This window comes from Crocuta crocuta, unplaced genomic scaffold, assembly GCF_008692635.1.
Source record: "Crocuta crocuta isolate KB4526 unplaced genomic scaffold, BGI_CrCroc_1.0 scaffold62, whole genome shotgun sequence".
Taxonomy (NCBI): domain Eukaryota; kingdom Metazoa; phylum Chordata; class Mammalia; order Carnivora; family Hyaenidae; genus Crocuta; species Crocuta crocuta.
In genome coordinates this window covers 584,895-602,532 of record NW_027529173.1, presented here as the reverse complement: position 1 = coordinate 602,532, position 17,638 = coordinate 584,895, and the positions used below count along the sequence as shown (strand labels likewise).

The following is a 17,638-nucleotide window of genomic DNA, read 5'->3' as shown; positions in this document are numbered from 1 at the left end:
ACAGTCAAAATCTGATTTTTAATCACTTCTCAGGTGAACGGACTGACCTAGCATCAGCTGGTATTAGGGCCTCTTCCTCTGCACCCCTTCTTCTGTAACCTTCTTGAAGCCCTTAGCTTGCCCAGTAGCCAGCCTGCTCACAGCTGGAAACCAAGAAGCAGGTCTTTGTGCTGGAGATTAGAGGGTTCTTAAGTAGCTCCTGAAGCACCTGATTTGGGGTTTACAGCTAAAGTTAAATGGTAGGTTTTTACTTCCATTAGGCCTTTTATCCATGACTCTATCACTAGAAAAAAAAGGATCTCTAGGATAAAGCTAGGGATACACCTGGGTTCATTTCCAGATTCAACTCATCATTCCATCTCTGTAGCAGCTTAGTTAACTTCTTCCACCTTAGTTCTATGTCCATGAGATGGGGATAATTATCCTGTACAAAGATCCAGCTGTGGGGCACCCGAGTGGCTCAGTTGGTTGAGCATCCAACTCTTGATTTCAGCTCAGATCATGATCCCATGGTCATGAGATTGAGCCCCACATTGGGCTCCACAAAAAGTATGGAGCCTGCTTAAGATTCTCTCTGTCTTTCTCTCCCCCCTCCACTTGTGCATGCTTGCTCTCTCAAAAAATAAAAAGTTTATGAATAAATAAATAAAATAATCCATCTGATGGAGGGGAAGTTTGGAAAAATGGAGGGCTCTCTTGAGTAATTTTCAAATCCCGGCTTGTGAATCTGGAAGGGGCCTCAAACATCATGTGGCCTAAGTCCTCGGCTTTCACCAATGGGGCAACTGAGAAGAAAACGTCCAAGCAATTCTAATTATCTCATTATTTGTCAATATTAATTTACAAAGTCTCCCAATGCTTCAGTTTATGGTCTCCATGATAATTCTCCATGTAAGTAACAAGGAGGGAAGTTAAGGAAGTTGCTCCCAAAACAAACCAAAACCAAGCCGACAGTACAAAGTATATAACAGAGCAGAAACTATATTCTCACATGAACACTTGCACCTCCAGCTTTCTCTCAACAGCACTGTGGGGCTTTTCACGGTCACTGTGTAGCTATCTCAAGCCTTGGCTTTATCCAGCAAAGTAAGCCTTCACGGAGCAGTGGTGCCCTGTGTCTGAGCCATACCCACAGGGGCCAGAGTTGGTGCTAATGATTTTATTTTGTTGTTGACTTTTTTACTCAAGCATGTGTGCAAATAAAATTAACCTCATATTTGAATGTGGCAGTTTCATAAAGCTGAAAAAGACCTCAAATGGCAATCTATCTAGTTATTTGTCTATGAAAAAGTGATTTTCACAGGTCAAGATGTTAAAAGATGGTATCAAACATTTCCACGGATGCAGGTTCTATGGCTTGTAGTCCCAGCACTAGTACCATCTGGGGATATCTATACCTATTTCAAATTTCTTCTTTTTTTAAAAAAATGTTTATTTATTTTTGAGAGAGAGAGCAAGAGAGCACACATAGGCACCATGGGGGATGGGTAGGGCGCGAGGGGGCCGGAGGATCCAAAGGGGGCTCTGCTGACATGCTGTCAGCATAGAGCCCGATGCATCACTAGAACTCAGAAATGTGAGATTATGACTTGACTCAAGATTCAGACCCTCAACCCACTGAGCCACCCAGGGACTCCTCAAATTTCTTCTTTTCTCTTTTTTCGTCAGTTAAGTCTACTTCCTTTGGTTCTGAACTCTGTTGAACATAACCACTAGTTTCATGTTAATTGTCTAAAATACTTCAAATACATTAAAATATCCTCCAGCTTATTTTTAAACACATGTGGATAGAGTTATCCTAAAATAGCGTCTGTAATGATATTGGTTAGCATTTAATATCTACTATTTTCCAATTTGCTTTTTTTGTCTGAATCCTTCCACTGGAATGTAAGCCCCATGAAGGTGAGGCGTTTATTTCATTTACAACTGTATCCCCACATCTAGGACATAAAGAAGTTAAAGATATTTGCAAAATGAAGAAACCAATTTTTTCTAAGGTATTCATTCATGGGCATACAGAAATTGAATAATTAAAATACACAGTTATATTTTATTACAGAAATAGCGTGTAAAGAAATTAGGAGGATGGCTAGTATAAAAGATAGGATGCCGTATATTTTACCACTGGGGAAAACTGTCACTTTTTCTTGGCAACAGACTGTTTCTGAATATCCCAAGATGGCTTGGTAATAAAAGTCTATAAATGGATTTTACTAGTAGGTGATAAATCAAAGCCATTCTTTAGAAACGTTATAGTATAATTTCTTAAAGGAACTTAAAATGTTTCCCACTGAACAAGGTTATACACAAACACATAAATCAGAACCAGGTGTGGCCACTGAGCATGAGCTCCAAGCTCCCTCCCTCATCAACATTCTAGCTGCTTTGAGTCCAAAGATATGCAGCAAATATAGAATATGAAGGTAGACTAAATAGCCCACATCTTTGTACAATGGCTAAGTGATTGTGATTTCAGCATAAAATGACCACAAGCTTCCAGAAACCTTCTACGTGAATTCTGGGGTCTCTCCTCCAGATCTAGAAGTCTATGGTTCTGTGACATTTGGAAAGAGGTTGATGTAGATGCTTTTGAATGAAGGTGTTTTAGTAATGAAAGATATCGCAAAGATCATCTTTTGTATGACTTGCTCAAGGTCTCAGGAACCCAGATCTGCAACCCAAGACTTCAGAATCTTATTTTAGTATCCTTTCTACTCTGCTACGTGCATTTTCCCTGTCCTTAAAACACTATTTCTTGCACAAGTATCTTGGCTGTGAGATTTAAGGGCCACCCAGGATTTTTATGGTGTGACAGAACCCTGCCAAAAACTCAAATGGGTTTGGTTCACTATTCACCTCTACACTCCAAACACTGAGAAATCGAACGAACAGCCATGTTTGATTTCCCAGCTGTGTGTCCAGAACCTCAGTCTTCTGATTTTTTTCCTTTTTTTTTTCAAAATCATTTCAGTGGATGGACCAACCATATAGGTTTGTTAGTTTTGAAATTCTCAGGCTGCAGAGGCTCGGGGGCAGGGGCCAGTGGACATGAGGCTGACCAGTGGACATAAAGCCCTGGAGAGGGGTCGGAGAATGGAGGGGAAGTGGAGGAAAGGGGAAATGATGCCCCTAATTCTCCAAGGCAAATATATATTTGAAACGATTAGAAACTTAGAATAAATCTTAAAAAGTTGGTGGGGGGAGGGGAGGATAATGAGACAAGATCAGTGTTATATTTTCATGGCTCTCACATCTGACTGCATATCAGCATCACTTGGGGGAGCTTTTAAAGCCAGTAAAGCTTAGGCTCCATCTAGGGCCTACTGAATCAGACTCTCTGGGGTGGGTCCCAGGTGTTGGTATTTTTAAAAAGTGCCCCATGCACCACTCATGTGCAGCCATGCATAAGATCCACTAGTCTGTTTGTTATCCAACATTACAAAAATAAGAAAAAGATGAATTCAAGATAATTTTATATGCATATTAAGTGCACAAAATCATGGAGAGATGTACCACCATCTAAGAATTTTCTATGCCTTGTCTCAACAAGTTTTAGTTCTGCAAAAGCTATGCTGCTACACAGTTATTAATGTCTTCTGCTTCCCAGAGAGAGCCTGGAACAAAAGTACCAAACATCTTTACAGAAATCCTAAAAGGTAAGGAAATCAAGGAAGAAGTTCACCTAAATTATCTTCTCTCTTTCCAATGACCGGAAGAAAAGCATTCTTAATTTTTCTTCCCAAGAAATATGCATCAAGTGCTTATGACAAGCTTGACGCTGGCCGGGAAGAAGATTAAAAGAGTTAATAAAAAATGAAGTGCCTGCCCTAGCTTTCCTCAAGGTTCTGCCAGTGCCTTGCCCTAAAAAAAGGCATTAAGCTGGCAATGGAGATTAACTTTTGGACTCAATCAATCGAGGCACCCCTAAATAGAAGCCAGAAACTTTCACTGCTACCTCGCTACAAAGTTAAGGGATCCAGTTTCTCAATGATGTGCCCAGCCTCTTAGGTGCTGCTGAAAGCACACCACCAACACTGAGGCCTCCACAATGCGTTCGAAGCAGGCATTTCCACACTGAGTACCCATCCACAGAATATGGTGAATGAGAGCTTCATCAGGTAACCAAGCCAGCCACACCTTGAAGAAAGCAGGTCAAGCCTAGTTGGAATGGGCTGGTTGGCTTCACCTGTTTTCTCACCACCCTCTTCTCTGTTCTCTTGTTTTTCTTCAAAACTTGTAACCTTGAGTGCATTTGCTTCAAAAGGATGCATAAAGAATAAAGAAATGGAAAAAAAGAGGGGAGCAAGTAATGTATTCCTTCTTGTGTTCTCCCTGAGGTAGACCTGCCATAATGCAGATTCAGAAAGAAAAATCAATAAGAAGGTTTTTCTCAATGTAATCCATGCAATACATAATGTTCCCCCTACTGGGAACCAGAAGTCATTATTCCCAACAGTAGCATCTCTAAACAAAACATACTATATCCTTTCCAGGGAGGGCAAAGCGTTAACTAGGAGCAGGAACCCTAGCAGCAGGGCTGGCTGGGGGCGGGTGGGGGGCAGGGACTCACTCTTCCATCCCTCCAGCTCCTCTACTCACAATTCCTTGTTTTTCTTTCTCCTTGCCCGCTTTGTAATTGTCCTGGGCTGGGAACGCTCAGGGATGTCTACCCTCTGTCTGGGAAGATGAAAGACAGAGCTGCTTGATTTTTTTTCCCTATCGTTTCAGAAGCCTAAGTCAGAGCCTGAACCTTGATGGAAAAGGTAATCTTTGAAAGTTGCTTCCGTCACTTTCCATGTTCAGAAATAGAGAGGCAGTGACCAGTGTTTCCATTTGAAGCAATTAAGAGTCACTCATTCATTCATTCACTCATTCTTCATTCTACTGCTAATCGTGCAAAGAGCCCTTGTGTCTGGTACTACAAAGGGAGGAAAGGCACACATACAGGGGATTATGAAGACGCAAATGCTATGCGTTTTGTGTGGATCTAACCATTTAGGAAAATCATTAGTAGGCTGCTTTTAAGCATCTCTGACATTATTTTTGCTTTTAAAACTCAGTTTGACTTCATTCATATGGTGATAGAACACTATATGAATTGTTTTCTATTCTATTCTTGATTCAGGTAGCAACAGGAATACATTAGGTCAACAGCTCTGGCATTCTCTCGCCTTCCTATCCCATTCAAATAAGTCAACGTTTTTCCACTTGCACGTTAACATCAATTAGTGATCACTTCAGCTGCTCCTCTGAGTGCAGAAGGTCTCTTCTTTTGGGCCTTGCCCTTACCCTTTCACAACTAAGTGACTTTTGTGGCAAAGAGATGGGAAATTACTCACATCTCTTCCACCATTATTTTCGCCAGCCTCTGGTGGGTACAGGAATGTAAGAACCCAGAACAGGCTCATCCCAGTCTCCAGGAGCATTCCTGTCTTCCCATGTGCCCTTTCCTCCTCGTTGCCATCGGGGCCATGTGGACGACCACCATATGGCCCCAGCTGGCCCCATATGGCTCCTTCTCTCTAAAAGGGGTGCTCAAGAACATAAAAACAGTGCTGTATACTTTTATTGCAGCCCCTTCTCATTTTCCTCCATCTGTCTTCCATATGTTTATAAGATGCTATTAGGCTCCTGCACACATAGGCCTTTTATAAAGAGGGTTGCCAGCCTGGCCAAAATAACTAGAATTCACCTCTGTCAGTAATAAGAGACCACAGTCACTTTAAATATGGGATCCACCTAGTATTCAAACTAGAGCAAACTAACAACCACCATTCTTCAATTTGCCCATGAAATTTATTTTACTTATATATATGTGTGTGTATATTTTTCTTTTCATTTTAGCAACAAAAAACCACATGATGGCTTTTCTGTTGTATTTTCTCCAAGTGCTGTATGTGAAGTTTTGAAGAACCACATGTGACTTCACTTAGGCCTCCCTATTACATACCCATCAATCTCTCAAGTTTGACTTTTCACTTTCATAAAGTTCCCTTGAATCAGAGCAAAAGTTGCTACCATGCTTTCTTTCAAGTGTCACTACAAATATCTGAAGTTTCAGGCATCCTCTGAAAACTCTGAGGAAATGAGTAAAAACGAGGAAAGGCTGAACCTGAGAGGCCTCTTCTTGGCTTGCTTAGATCAAGCCACTGAGCTCTGGTCCTCTTTGCTTTGCTGAGCACATGGCTAACGTTGACATACTTGATCCCAGTGTTGGTATAACGGTCACTAGACAACATGCACAACTCCAGTTCTAGCAGCAGGCAACTCCTGGCATTAGTAATCAGAGTGGCTTCTCATTCCCAGTGTTAAACAGTGGGAACTTGTTAGTTGGCACCTAGGCTGTCTTTCTCAAAAAACAAACAAACAAACAAAAAAACCCACTGGGAATTAGAAAGAAAGAAAAATGAAATCAAGTTAGGCCTAACACCGGCTTTAATAATTTTTACACTTATAGGGGAGCCTAAGTGGCTAAGGTGGTTAAGCGATCTTTGGCTCAGGTCATGATCTCGTGCTCTGTGGGTTTGAACCCTACGTTAGGCTCTGTGCTGACAGCTCGAGCCTTGAGCCTGCTCTGGATTCTGTGTTTCTCTCTCTCTCTCTCTCTCTGCCCCTCCCCTGTTTGTACTCTGTCTGTCTCTCTCTCTCAAAAATAAACATTAAAAAATTTTTAAAATAATTTTTACACTTATAAAATGACCTAGACACAAATTCTCACATTACGGAGAACTATGGTCCTATTAAGAAAAAGTAAGCATTCCATCTCCCCAAACATCTATCCACATTGAAAGGTGTCCTTTTTGCACATTACTTCCTATTATCTAGTCCAAACCATCTGTGTAAACCAGTATGGTAACCAGTACATGGAAAATTATGACCAGTTCTATGATGATTATATCTGATGAAGCAGAGCATGGGAACAGTGCTCAAATGCACAAAATATGAATCAACAGACATACAAAAACAACCCAGCAAATGCCATGAGAATGTTTTTCTTTTAGCCTGTGTATAAATGACAACTAGTGATTTCCCCCAACCCCCGCCAAACATATGCAAAATAAAGTGTCTATCTGAATTTTGTCATCAAAGTATAACATTACTGTAGGAAATGAGATTGGGTCATTTTCCTTTTCTTGTTTTTAACCCACTTACACTTTTCACACAACTTTGTTTCTTGTAATGCCCTTCATAATGCAGTTAAGAGCCAGACATCATGTTAGGTTCAGACAAAAAAAAAAAAACACACACACACACACAAACTACTGGGACCCAAGGAAACTTGCTCCCACCTACATTGTGGTTTCACAATCTTTCCTACAAGGGAAAAATCTAAGGTGTTATTCTGCAGGAATTCAACCTATAAACACTTTTTGTTGATGCAGTCAATATACTGCAATATGTGGGTATCCCAGGTACTCTGATGACAGCAAAAGGTATATTTTAGTCAAGAGATCAAGTTACAGCCAGAGGCCTATTCACTGGAATAATTATTCCATGCTGGAGCAAATTAAAAGTTTGTTAAGAAAATTTTGGTTAAGAGAAGTAGGTACTTGCCCTTTAGTGATAAAGGAAGCATAGTTAAGGTATTTTGTAAATGCAATGATAGTGTTTCCCAAAATGCAAGGTGACAAAGTTAAATGGGTATTTTCCTCCCCGATTAAACAGAAAGGACAAAAACTCTGATCAATAACACTTCAGTGAATTACAGTTTCTGGTCTGTCAAGCTATGAGTATGGTATTCTGCACAGCAGGGCTTGCTCTGAGCAGTTTGTAAATCACCTGGAAAAAGGCAGAAGTTGCTGCAAAGCTTATAGTTGCTGAGTAGTTGCATTAATTGTTGACATCTCTGCAGGGCGGCTACTCCCCCTCAGCTCAGCGCTTCCCACAGGCCAGGTGAATGCCTGTCCCCAGTATTTCTTCCCAATGAACACTGGCTATTAAGATGCTGGCCTCTTGCCAAACGCCTTTAGGTGAGATTCAGTAAAAATTACCGAAGACACAAGAACATCTGCCTTCTTACCATTTTCTTTGTACAGCGACTTCCCAGGCAGCTGCTTGGATCTACATGTGTCCATTTACTGGATTCAACAAAACAGCACGAGGCCAAGGGGGGAGACGCACAAAGCATATGCTATTTCTGCCCATGCTGATTTCAGCTACAGTGTTAGCCTTGCCCCTAAGGATATTGACAAGGGCAGCCGCAGCTGTGAGTCTGGAAGCTGGAGTTCACCCCCCCTCTGCCTTACCTGTTTCTTTGTCCTGGACTTCTTCCAGGTGCAAGTCATTCAAAAGGTGCTCCAAAATCTTCTCGGGGGTCCCGGACACGACCACGTATCTGTCAGAGAGCAGAGAGTCCACAGAGTCATCCTCGGTGGAAGACTGCGAGCGGCTGCTCCATTCATCGTCCTCATCCTCCTCGTCAATGTATTTGAAATAAGGCACATCGAAGGTAGGCAAGGGCAGCTCTCGGTCTGAGAGCGCCGCGGATTCCTTCCTCTCTAGATGAGGGTCAAAGACCCTCAGCCGGGAGCTGCCCATTGTGAACCACTACTAACAAAGGCATCCCCTAAGAGCTAAAAGATCTTGCCATCTCTGTCCTTTTGCTGGGAACTGAGTCCATCTGGCTGCCAAGAGCTCTGCAGTCAGCTAGAACGCGAGAGGCGGAGAGAAAAGAGGGAGGGAGGGACGGGAGGCAGCGGGAGCGAGTGAGATGGAGCGAGAGAAGGGGAGGCAGGCAGGGCCGAGGAAACGAGCGCGTGCTGCGGTGCGAACTCACCTCCAATCACTCTCCGAGCTGCCGCCGGCTGGGGGGGCTGGGCCACAGCACTGCACCTTCTTCAGCACCAGGACGTTCCTCTCCTGCTCCTTCACCTGGACGGTCGCCACTTCCTCATCCTGCTTCAATTGGGGATGAGCGATGGATGGGAGGAAAAGGGGAGAGAAAATTACACAGGCAAAAAACAAAAACAAAAAACACAAACAAAACAAAACAATCCCCCAGCCCCACCCCAGATAAACAAAACAAAGCTAAACTGAGGCTGTTTTCTCAACTTGCTTTCCACCATGATTTCTTTCAAGATTCTGTAGAAAAGAGAAGTCTGGTCGGGGATCTCCCGCTCATGTTAGGTGGAGTGTCCAGGGTCAAGTTCTATGGACACATAAAGCATTTGGGAGATATAAATACTGTAAAGGAAAAGCAAAAAAGTAAATACAGTGGGGCCATGATTCAGAGGGTTCACTTTTAAAACTACCTGAGTGATTTGAATTAAGGAATCCAAAGTTCAAAGTTTCAAAAAAACACAACATATTAATTGCATGTGTATTCTCTTTTTATCATGTCAATGCTTATTAAATGTTTGCTATATTAAAATTGGCAAGTCATAAATCATTTAAACACCAAAACAATGAGCAAGCCATATTTAGTAGTTATGGTGAACACACATTATATTCACTTATGTCACAGCCTTACTTTAAAGGTGGGCAAAAAACTACCCCTTTTATCATTTCCATCATTTCCACCCCCCCAGACATAAGATGGCCTTAAAATTTATCATGTACTGGTTTTGCTGGAATACAAGCAAAAATGGATCTCTAGTTAGAATCTCATCTAGGCTGAAATTCACATGTCACGGGTGAGTGCACTGACTTTCTTCACCTCAGTCCCTTTTAAAAAGGAGTGAAGGCTGAACAATCATTCATTTCTGCACACACAGCTTCCACAGCCCAGAGCCTGCACGCCCGCTGACACGGCTCTGCTGGAGTCTGGCTCACTGCTGACCCAGCAGTGTAGAGCCCGACCCTGAGTGATGAACACTTGCAGAGTACATAGTGGGACATTCTCCCAGTGTGTGACACCCAGCAAGGGGAAGGTAGCCCAGGAAAAAAGAACTGTAAAATGCATGTCAGAAAAACCAGCTTCCGTATTTCTGAGGATTTGAGCAAAAGATTCAAGCAAGGAAAGTTGATAGTAAGTAGGCTTCCCCTTAAAAATGATGTCACCTCTTTCAAAAGGGACACGTGCCCTGGAGTTCCTAACCATGTTTCTGCCACTGGCAGAAAATCCAACCTAGGTGCAAACAATAAAAAAAATTTTTTTGTACCCCCAATGGGTAAAATGTACTATGTTCACTGTACCTTATTAATCAGTGCCATAGATTTAACAGGGATGTTGATGTATTTTATTCATATTTCATAAGAATACGAAGGCACTTATCTTGCCTTAACTGTCAACCAAATCATTGACAAAATTATGATTTCAACTGTTGATGTCCTGATTCCCCAGAAAATATAGAGACAATAATAAAAAAAATACTGGTCACTCTAAACATTTTATGATAATTAAAAATATCTTTTAGTGGCAAATAATTTTACCATGTAAAACTGGTGTATTACATTTCAGCAAGGTCAGATGCTCAGTTACTGTGGCAATTAATGTTGGATATTCATTGTTAAACTCCCTGAGGATGGCAGTGTGACTCCTGTAACATGAATACCAATGTGTAATTGCTATCTTTCATTTCTCCAAAGGGGTTCTTTTGTTATCCATGTAGTTGAAGTGAAATACGGTGGCTGGAGAGAGGGGCATATATTGACCAAAAAAAAAAAAAAAAAAAAAAAAAAGGCATAATATGGATCTGAGATACTGAGACACAGAAACAAATAATTCACTTAGTAGATTTGAAAGGACAAAAATCTTTCCCTGGTTTGCCTCTTATCATAAGCCAATATTCGTTTTCTATGAGCCTGCTGTCATTCTGAAGTACATTTTACATTCTACATGCACGTGATATATGGCATTATTAACTTCCATGGGCCACGCACATACATATGGATGGGAAGGGCTTCTCTAATGTCTCTGTAACTAATATGTATTACAGGGCTGTGCACAGAGCAGCCACGCTCTGCTGGGCAGGGAAAGAGCTGAATCATATTGATGTACTATCAATAGCATCTTATGTCATAGTGATAGCTTCCATTTTGAAAACCTGTTAAAAAATAAAGGAAAAAGCAGAGAAATCGATGTATACAGGGAAATATAAGTTATCTAAAATTGCCATGAGAACATAATAATTCCATGTAGTCTATGTGGCTTTCAAAAAAGAAGAGACTATTAATGCTTCCTGACCCATGCACTCTCACCTAATTGTTCTTCCTGAAGAAGAGCAAAAGTACCATGATTGAGGTCCTGAGTATGAAACTTTCTTCTGGTGCTTGCTTGGTCAAGAATAAAAGTATGTGAAGGGCTTAATGATGGAAAATTGTTCAATGACAAGTAGTTGGTTGAGTGTAACCAAAGCGTTAAAATGCTTATAGTCAGTCATTCAACAAATAGAGGGTCTCCTATGGGCAGGGCAGTGGGCTGGATACCGAGTGGCTCGCTGAGATGAGTAAGCCAGTCCCTTGCCCTTAACTAACAGCTAACAGGCTCCCTAACAACATAACTGTAACTTAGCAAGCACTCTAAGATGAGGCCAGATGCAAGAGCCCACGAAGATAGAATCCATGGGGTGTGATCATCAAAGATGACTGTGGGTGCCAGAAAATGGGAATGCCATGAAACGGACAAAAATGCACTGAGAAGTGGGTTCTGGGGTGACTCTAGTTTCAGATAAGTGATGTTTCAGTGCTGACAATACATCATGCTATAGATACTTAGCAGGCAGTTAGAAATAATGAACCAGGCTTCCGGTAGAGGTCAAGGGCAGAGATAACTTTGTGGATTATTTAAGTTTTGTGAGTGGATGAGATTGTGAAGGGGGAACAGGAGAGAAAGGGAACTATAAAGATAGGGAAGAAAAAAACGCAGAAGGTAAGGGAAGAGGTAGAGGGTCTGAGTATTGAGGAAAGCTAGTTACAGAGATTGTGAAGAAGTAAAACCAAGATGAACCAGGAGAAGCTAGAGGGCACAGTCTCAAGAGATTCAAGGAAAAAGCTGGTCTGATGCTGTGAGGTTTACAAAAATATGTCTAAGAAAAAGAGATGACATGATCAGTTTGGTCCAGGGGTGAGAAGAGAAGTCAGTGAACAGGGAGGAAATGCACACACAAGAAAGACCACTTCCTGGGAAGTGAATTATGAAGGGAGGGAGTCAGATTGCAGACGCTGTGTGGCTAGGGAAGGAAGCGGGGTGAGGGGGATACAGGAAAGAGGGGACAAGATCAGGAACACAGTGGAGACTTAGGTTATTAGAGGATGGGTATCTCCTCCCTTCAGAGAGGTTCAAGGGAAGAAGGATGGATGGAGACTCAGAAACAACTAAAGCCTAAGTAGAGCATACGAGATGGCATCTCTCTTCTTAGCAGAGTGGGAATTGAGACTATCTTCTGGAAGGAAGGGGTTCAGGCCAAACTTGGTGGAAACATGGCTTCCAGGCATATAACAGGGGATAAATAAGTTATGAAAAAGAGGGTTGTCAGTCAGCTTTGTGGGCCAGTAAGGCCAGAAGCACATGTTTATGGCTATGTGCCTTCCTGTTGAAGTGTTCAAAAACCTCAGAGGGGAACAGCCAATGAGGGGGCACACCCGAAGAACGTGCTGGCAAAGGAAACAACAGGAAGTGACAAGAGAAGGGATTCAGGGAGGTGGTCAGCATCCCATGAATGCAGCTCATCACTACATAGTATCTGTCTGGCCAGGGAAAGGAGTTGATACGCTGAAAAAATATGGAGGGCTGAGGATGAGTCCCCAGAGAGCTAAGGGGGCAGGCAGGTGGTGGGCAAGGGAGCAGATGGAAGCTTTGATCAAGGAGGCAAATATGTAAAGTGGAGCAGTTCAGAGTGGTAAAGAGAGAGAGAGAAAAGCAGTCCCCCATATTGAGGAGCTGGCCTGGCACTCACAGCTCAACTTGGGGTTCTCCTGTGAGCATCAGAGACTGCAGAAAATTAACATCAGACAAGGGCACTCTGTGACTGTGATAGAACAAGACAAGCACAGAGCCACATGATACTCCTATCTGAGCACAGACAAAGCGTGAACATTGGCCAAGCCAGAAAGTACCCAAAAAGCCCAGATACCAAGCTACTGCTGTTTCTTTTCCAATTACCACTGTAGTTTTGCTCTAGTCTGCCTTCCCTTAGGTAAGACTTAAGATATTCAGTTAGAGAGTTGCCCCATTTTCTGACAGAGAAGCCCCGCTTCTTTAAACCCCCTCCCAAATCACTGGACACAAATCCACGGAGTCCTTTCTCCTGACGCCTTCTCATAGTGAGCTACCCCACGGCTCCCCCTGGTGTGAGGTCTCCACCTCGGCAACAAGCAACAAACCCAGCTTGTCTACCTACAGGTGTGTCCCAGGTGGTCTCTGGCTAGAGAACACAGACAAGAGTTAGAAGATGCTGCCTTGCCACTGATATGGAGTGGTGTGGAGGTGACGGTTATTGGAGTCAGGGATAAAAAAACAAAAACATTTCCTTGTCAGGGTGATGAGAGAGTCATACACAGGAATGTTCCTGAAAGTGAGAAGCGATTGCAGGACACAGGGCTCATGAGATGGTAAGGTAGGAGACAGACCAGAAAGCTATGGAGGAAAGTGGGAGAGCATCTGGAATGAAGGAAAGAGGACCTGAGCAAGTGGCACAGGTCTCAGGAGAGAAGGGGCTTCTGCAGGTGCAACAATGATATGGAAGGTGAAGAGGGGCACAGGGTAGATGCCCAGAAGGCATTATGCTCCTTCATGCCTTTGCTTGTGGTGCTCAGCCCTAGTTTGTAAATGGTCAATGAAAATTTCCACCTCTTCCCAGAACACGCTTGAGCCTCCAGATCAGCAGAAAACCATTCTTTCCCTATTCTTCTGAAGGAATGGTGGGAAAAACAAACTCCAAAAACCAGGCCAGATGGATTCTTCACAGCTTTGCCTATGGGATGCAGTTTGGGAAGAATAGGGAGGTGGCAAAATGGGGTGTGTGTGTTCAGGGTGGATAAATGATTACAGGGAAGGCTGACTGGTCACCAAATTATAGGACCACTGAATGGAGCCCATCAGGATCATGAAAACAGAGGAGGGCTTTCTAAGTTTCCCCTGCTCCTCATCTTTGTTCCATTCTTTGGACAAATAGCTCTGATTTATTTCCTTTTTCTGGCTACACAGCTATCTTGCCTATGAATTCTCAATGAATTATAGAGCCAGTACCTTTCACTTACTTTAGATTACCTTCCTTGATCATGATCAGCTTTTGCACTCCTAAATCAAACCTTTTCTTTCATTTATTCCTCTGAAAGACATTTATTATTAAGATGAAAATGCCTAGTAAAGAATAAAAATACTGAATTTTAAAAAATAAGCAAGGTGAAGAATTGATGCTCACAATTTAGCAGGTCTTAACTTCTACTCTTCTGAAGCAAGTTTCTGACTGTACTTATATTTGCACTTATCACCAGCACTAGCAAGAAAAAGTGATTACTAAGGGATTTCTCAGGCCTGCTGCAATTGTCACAACTACTCGCTTGATTTTTCCATTGTCATGGATAATGGAAAATGGTCTTCTCCCAAATATTTACATCAAGCAGCCACTGGTATTATCCATGGTGTCATGTCCCTGCTGCTCTATGAGCATAACCTTGTACAAGAGCGCTTAATTGGGGCCCATGGATGGGCTCTAGGGTCTCCAAGAACCCGCTGAAAGCATGTGAAATTTTTATGTGTAGGCACATTTTTTTAGGCTGAGTCCACAGTCCTCAGTCTCCTTCATGTCTATGAACCCCATAGAGTGCAAACCATTCCATAGGATGGAACTTCTACTTCTCACCTCACCTAATAAGACTTCTTTGCAAGCCCTGCCACTAACACCCTCCATCCAGATGAGATGCCCAATGATCCTGTCATGGCGCCCAACACACTGACCTCTAATCATCTGTCCTGTGTTCTCCACTAAATGATGACATCTTGAGGGTTGGGACTGTGATTCTATTTCTCTAACACACAGCTCAGGGCACGTGATAATTACTTGACAAAGGTTTACCGAATATACAAATTAATGAACAAGCAAGAGACTGAGTGAATTGCCTTTAAAAGGCAGAATTCCCATTCAGGTCATGATCTCAAGGTTTCTGAGTTTGAGTCTCCCACCGGGCTTGCTGCTGTCAGCCTGTCAGCGCAGAGCCTGCTTCAGATCCTCTGTACCCCTTTCTCTCTTCTCCTCCTCCTCCCTAAAAATAATTTAAAAAACATCTTAAAAGGCAGAATTCTATGTCACAAGGCTCAAAGGTTATTCTTACTGTGAGGTTTCCCTCACCGCCCCCTTAGTCACATTCCTATTTCACAATGCTCATCACAGGAGCTAATTGCATATCAAACTTGAATGTTATATTTATTCTATTTACTAAACTAAGCTCCCATGTAACTAACATAAAAGAGACCATGTAACTAACACAGCACTAGGAAGGCACTCACTAAATGGTATTGTCCTTTTAGTGACACACAAAAAGGGCACATAAAAAGCGGGTGGGCATGAACAGATCAAATTGTGGGCCAAATGATGAACTGGCAAGATGTATATTTTGTACTCTCTAATCTCCTCCTTCTACTCAGCCCCAATTGGGAACTTTAGCAACCTCTCATGGCCCAGTGCTCCATCATCAAACTTGTCTGAAGCAGGCAGCATCAGATAACATTTCAAATGGAGAATGCTAAGAATCACCTGTTGATGCCATTCAAGAAGTCCTACAAGTAGCACAGGTTGTAATGCTGTTGCCCCTCAAGATTATGAAAATAGTACCCAAGGATCTTAACTTATTTATAGGAAGACGTTTGCTATGGACTGAATGTGCCCTGTCCCAAAATTCCTATGTTGAAACCTAATCCCCAGTGTGAGGGTATCTAGAGGTGGGACCTTTGGGAGGTGATTAGGTCATGAGGATAGAGCCTTCATGAATGTAACTGATGCCCTTCTAAAAGAGCCACCAGAAACTTCCTTCACCTCTCCCACCATATGAGGACACGGTGAAATGATGGCTATGAACCAGAAAGCAACCTCTCATCAGACACTGAATCTGCCAAAGCCTTGATCTTGAACTTCTAGCTTCCGGGAGTGTGACAAAAAAATCTCCGCTGTTTCTAAGCCACTCGGTGTATGGTGTCCTGTCACAGCAGCCTGTGTGGACTAAGCATGCAGAGCCAACAGCTTGTTAGGACTCGTTTGTCACACGACCTTCTTGGTCTAACCTTTATTCATCCCCCTAAGTTCACTTCAAGAATTGCTGCCTCCCAAACCATGAGAGACTCTTGAATGCTGAGAACAAACTGAGGACTGATGGGTGTGTGTGTGGGGGGGGGGGAGGAGTGAGATGGGCATGGAGGAGGCCACCTGTGGGGATGAGCACTGGGTGTTATATGGAAACCAACTTGACAATAAACTATTTGTAAAAAAAAAAAAAAAAAAAAGAATTGCTGCCTCCAGGAATGCACTGCATCCCCTTTTCCTCTAGTCTGATTTGGCTGGCACTCCTCTGTGACCCCATGGTACCCTGGAACCCCTTCTGACTTGGCACTTTGAGCAGCACATATTGATACTCTTTTTTGTCTACCAAAGCTCACTTGTGAGCAGGTAGGTACCAAATCATCTTTAACTTTGAATTCCCAATGAATAGGCAAGTCTTAATGCTTCACAGATACTCAAAAAACACGGAATGAATAAATGAACAAAAAGAACACTGAATGAATAAAAAAACAAAAGGATGAATAGATAAATATGCATTTTAGAGTGGAGGTTTAGAGAAGAGCACCTTCAGTCTAAAAGAATACATTTCAGGTGGTGAAGTCTAACGGTGCTGACATAGGGGACATTGCTGAGAGGCATTCTTCCTAAGGAAGGGCCACCAGATTCCTCTGGTGGTGAATGATCCTAGCTTGTGCAGTTCTGCATCTTGACCATCAACTTAGATGAGACACTTAGATTGGGTAAAGTGAATAGAATAGCTGCCATGCTCATCAAATTGGACAAGGATAAATATAGGCAAGGGGTTAGACATCAGATCAAAATGACCCGCTCTAGTTCAGCATCTTGGCTTTAAAGTGGTTGATATGAAAATCACTCTGAGGTAGCTCCAGGACTTGGCCATGAACTGGAACCACAGATGTCCCCTCAAGATGGTCAATAATACACTTTATAGACTATAACTTTAGGAGGCGGCTTGGTTTACCCTCATGCTGGTAGCCAAAGCAGGCCAGACTGCCTGGTGGATCACACAACAGGTGTGTCTAAGTCTTAGTGAGGCTCAAACCTATGAGGGTAGCCAGTTTTCAGGTCTAGATGGTCTGTGTGATTTGGAAAAGTCATCAAGGGACAGAATGACAAGACAAGAGGGTTGGGAAGGGCTGAGCATTGTATCAGGACCACAGCTAAATCAGCTCAGGCCAACACAGAACTCAAGAACCAGCAAAGGAAAAATGAAGTGCTGGCAGGAACAGAGTTAAACATGGCAGGGATGAGAGGAGTCTGTGAGACTGCGGGTACCTGTGCCCACCCAACTTGGGTACACAGAGACATGAAGGTTAAGGCTGGTGGGACTTCCAGTGCATTAGCTACCTGGGCCTGATAGGCTCAAGCACTGGGCAGATACTGAATTGTACTCTTTAAAATGTGAATTTTACCTCAAAAATCAATCAACCCACCCCCAAACTAACCCCAAACTGGGCTGTGAT

General features: G+C 42.7%; 1 protein-coding gene across 2 annotated transcripts in view; it reads right to left on the bottom strand.

Moving 5' to 3' along the window:
* Nucleotides 1-17,638, bottom strand: part of RAPGEF5 (Rap guanine nucleotide exchange factor 5) — a 176,478-nt gene that overhangs the window by 63,004 nt on the left and 95,836 nt on the right. Inside the window, exons 7-8 of one of the 2 annotated variants that reach the window (XM_077757649.1) lie at nucleotides 8,777-8,898; nucleotides 8,247-8,335 (exon numbers count right to left, since the gene is read on the bottom strand). In XM_077757649.1, the coding sequence (XP_077613775.1) occupies nucleotides 8,247-8,335; nucleotides 8,777-8,898 (211 nt within the window). The remainder of the gene's footprint in view (nucleotides 1-8,246; nucleotides 8,336-8,776; nucleotides 8,899-17,638) is intronic. The other variant, XM_077757650.1, reaches the window with a different exon arrangement.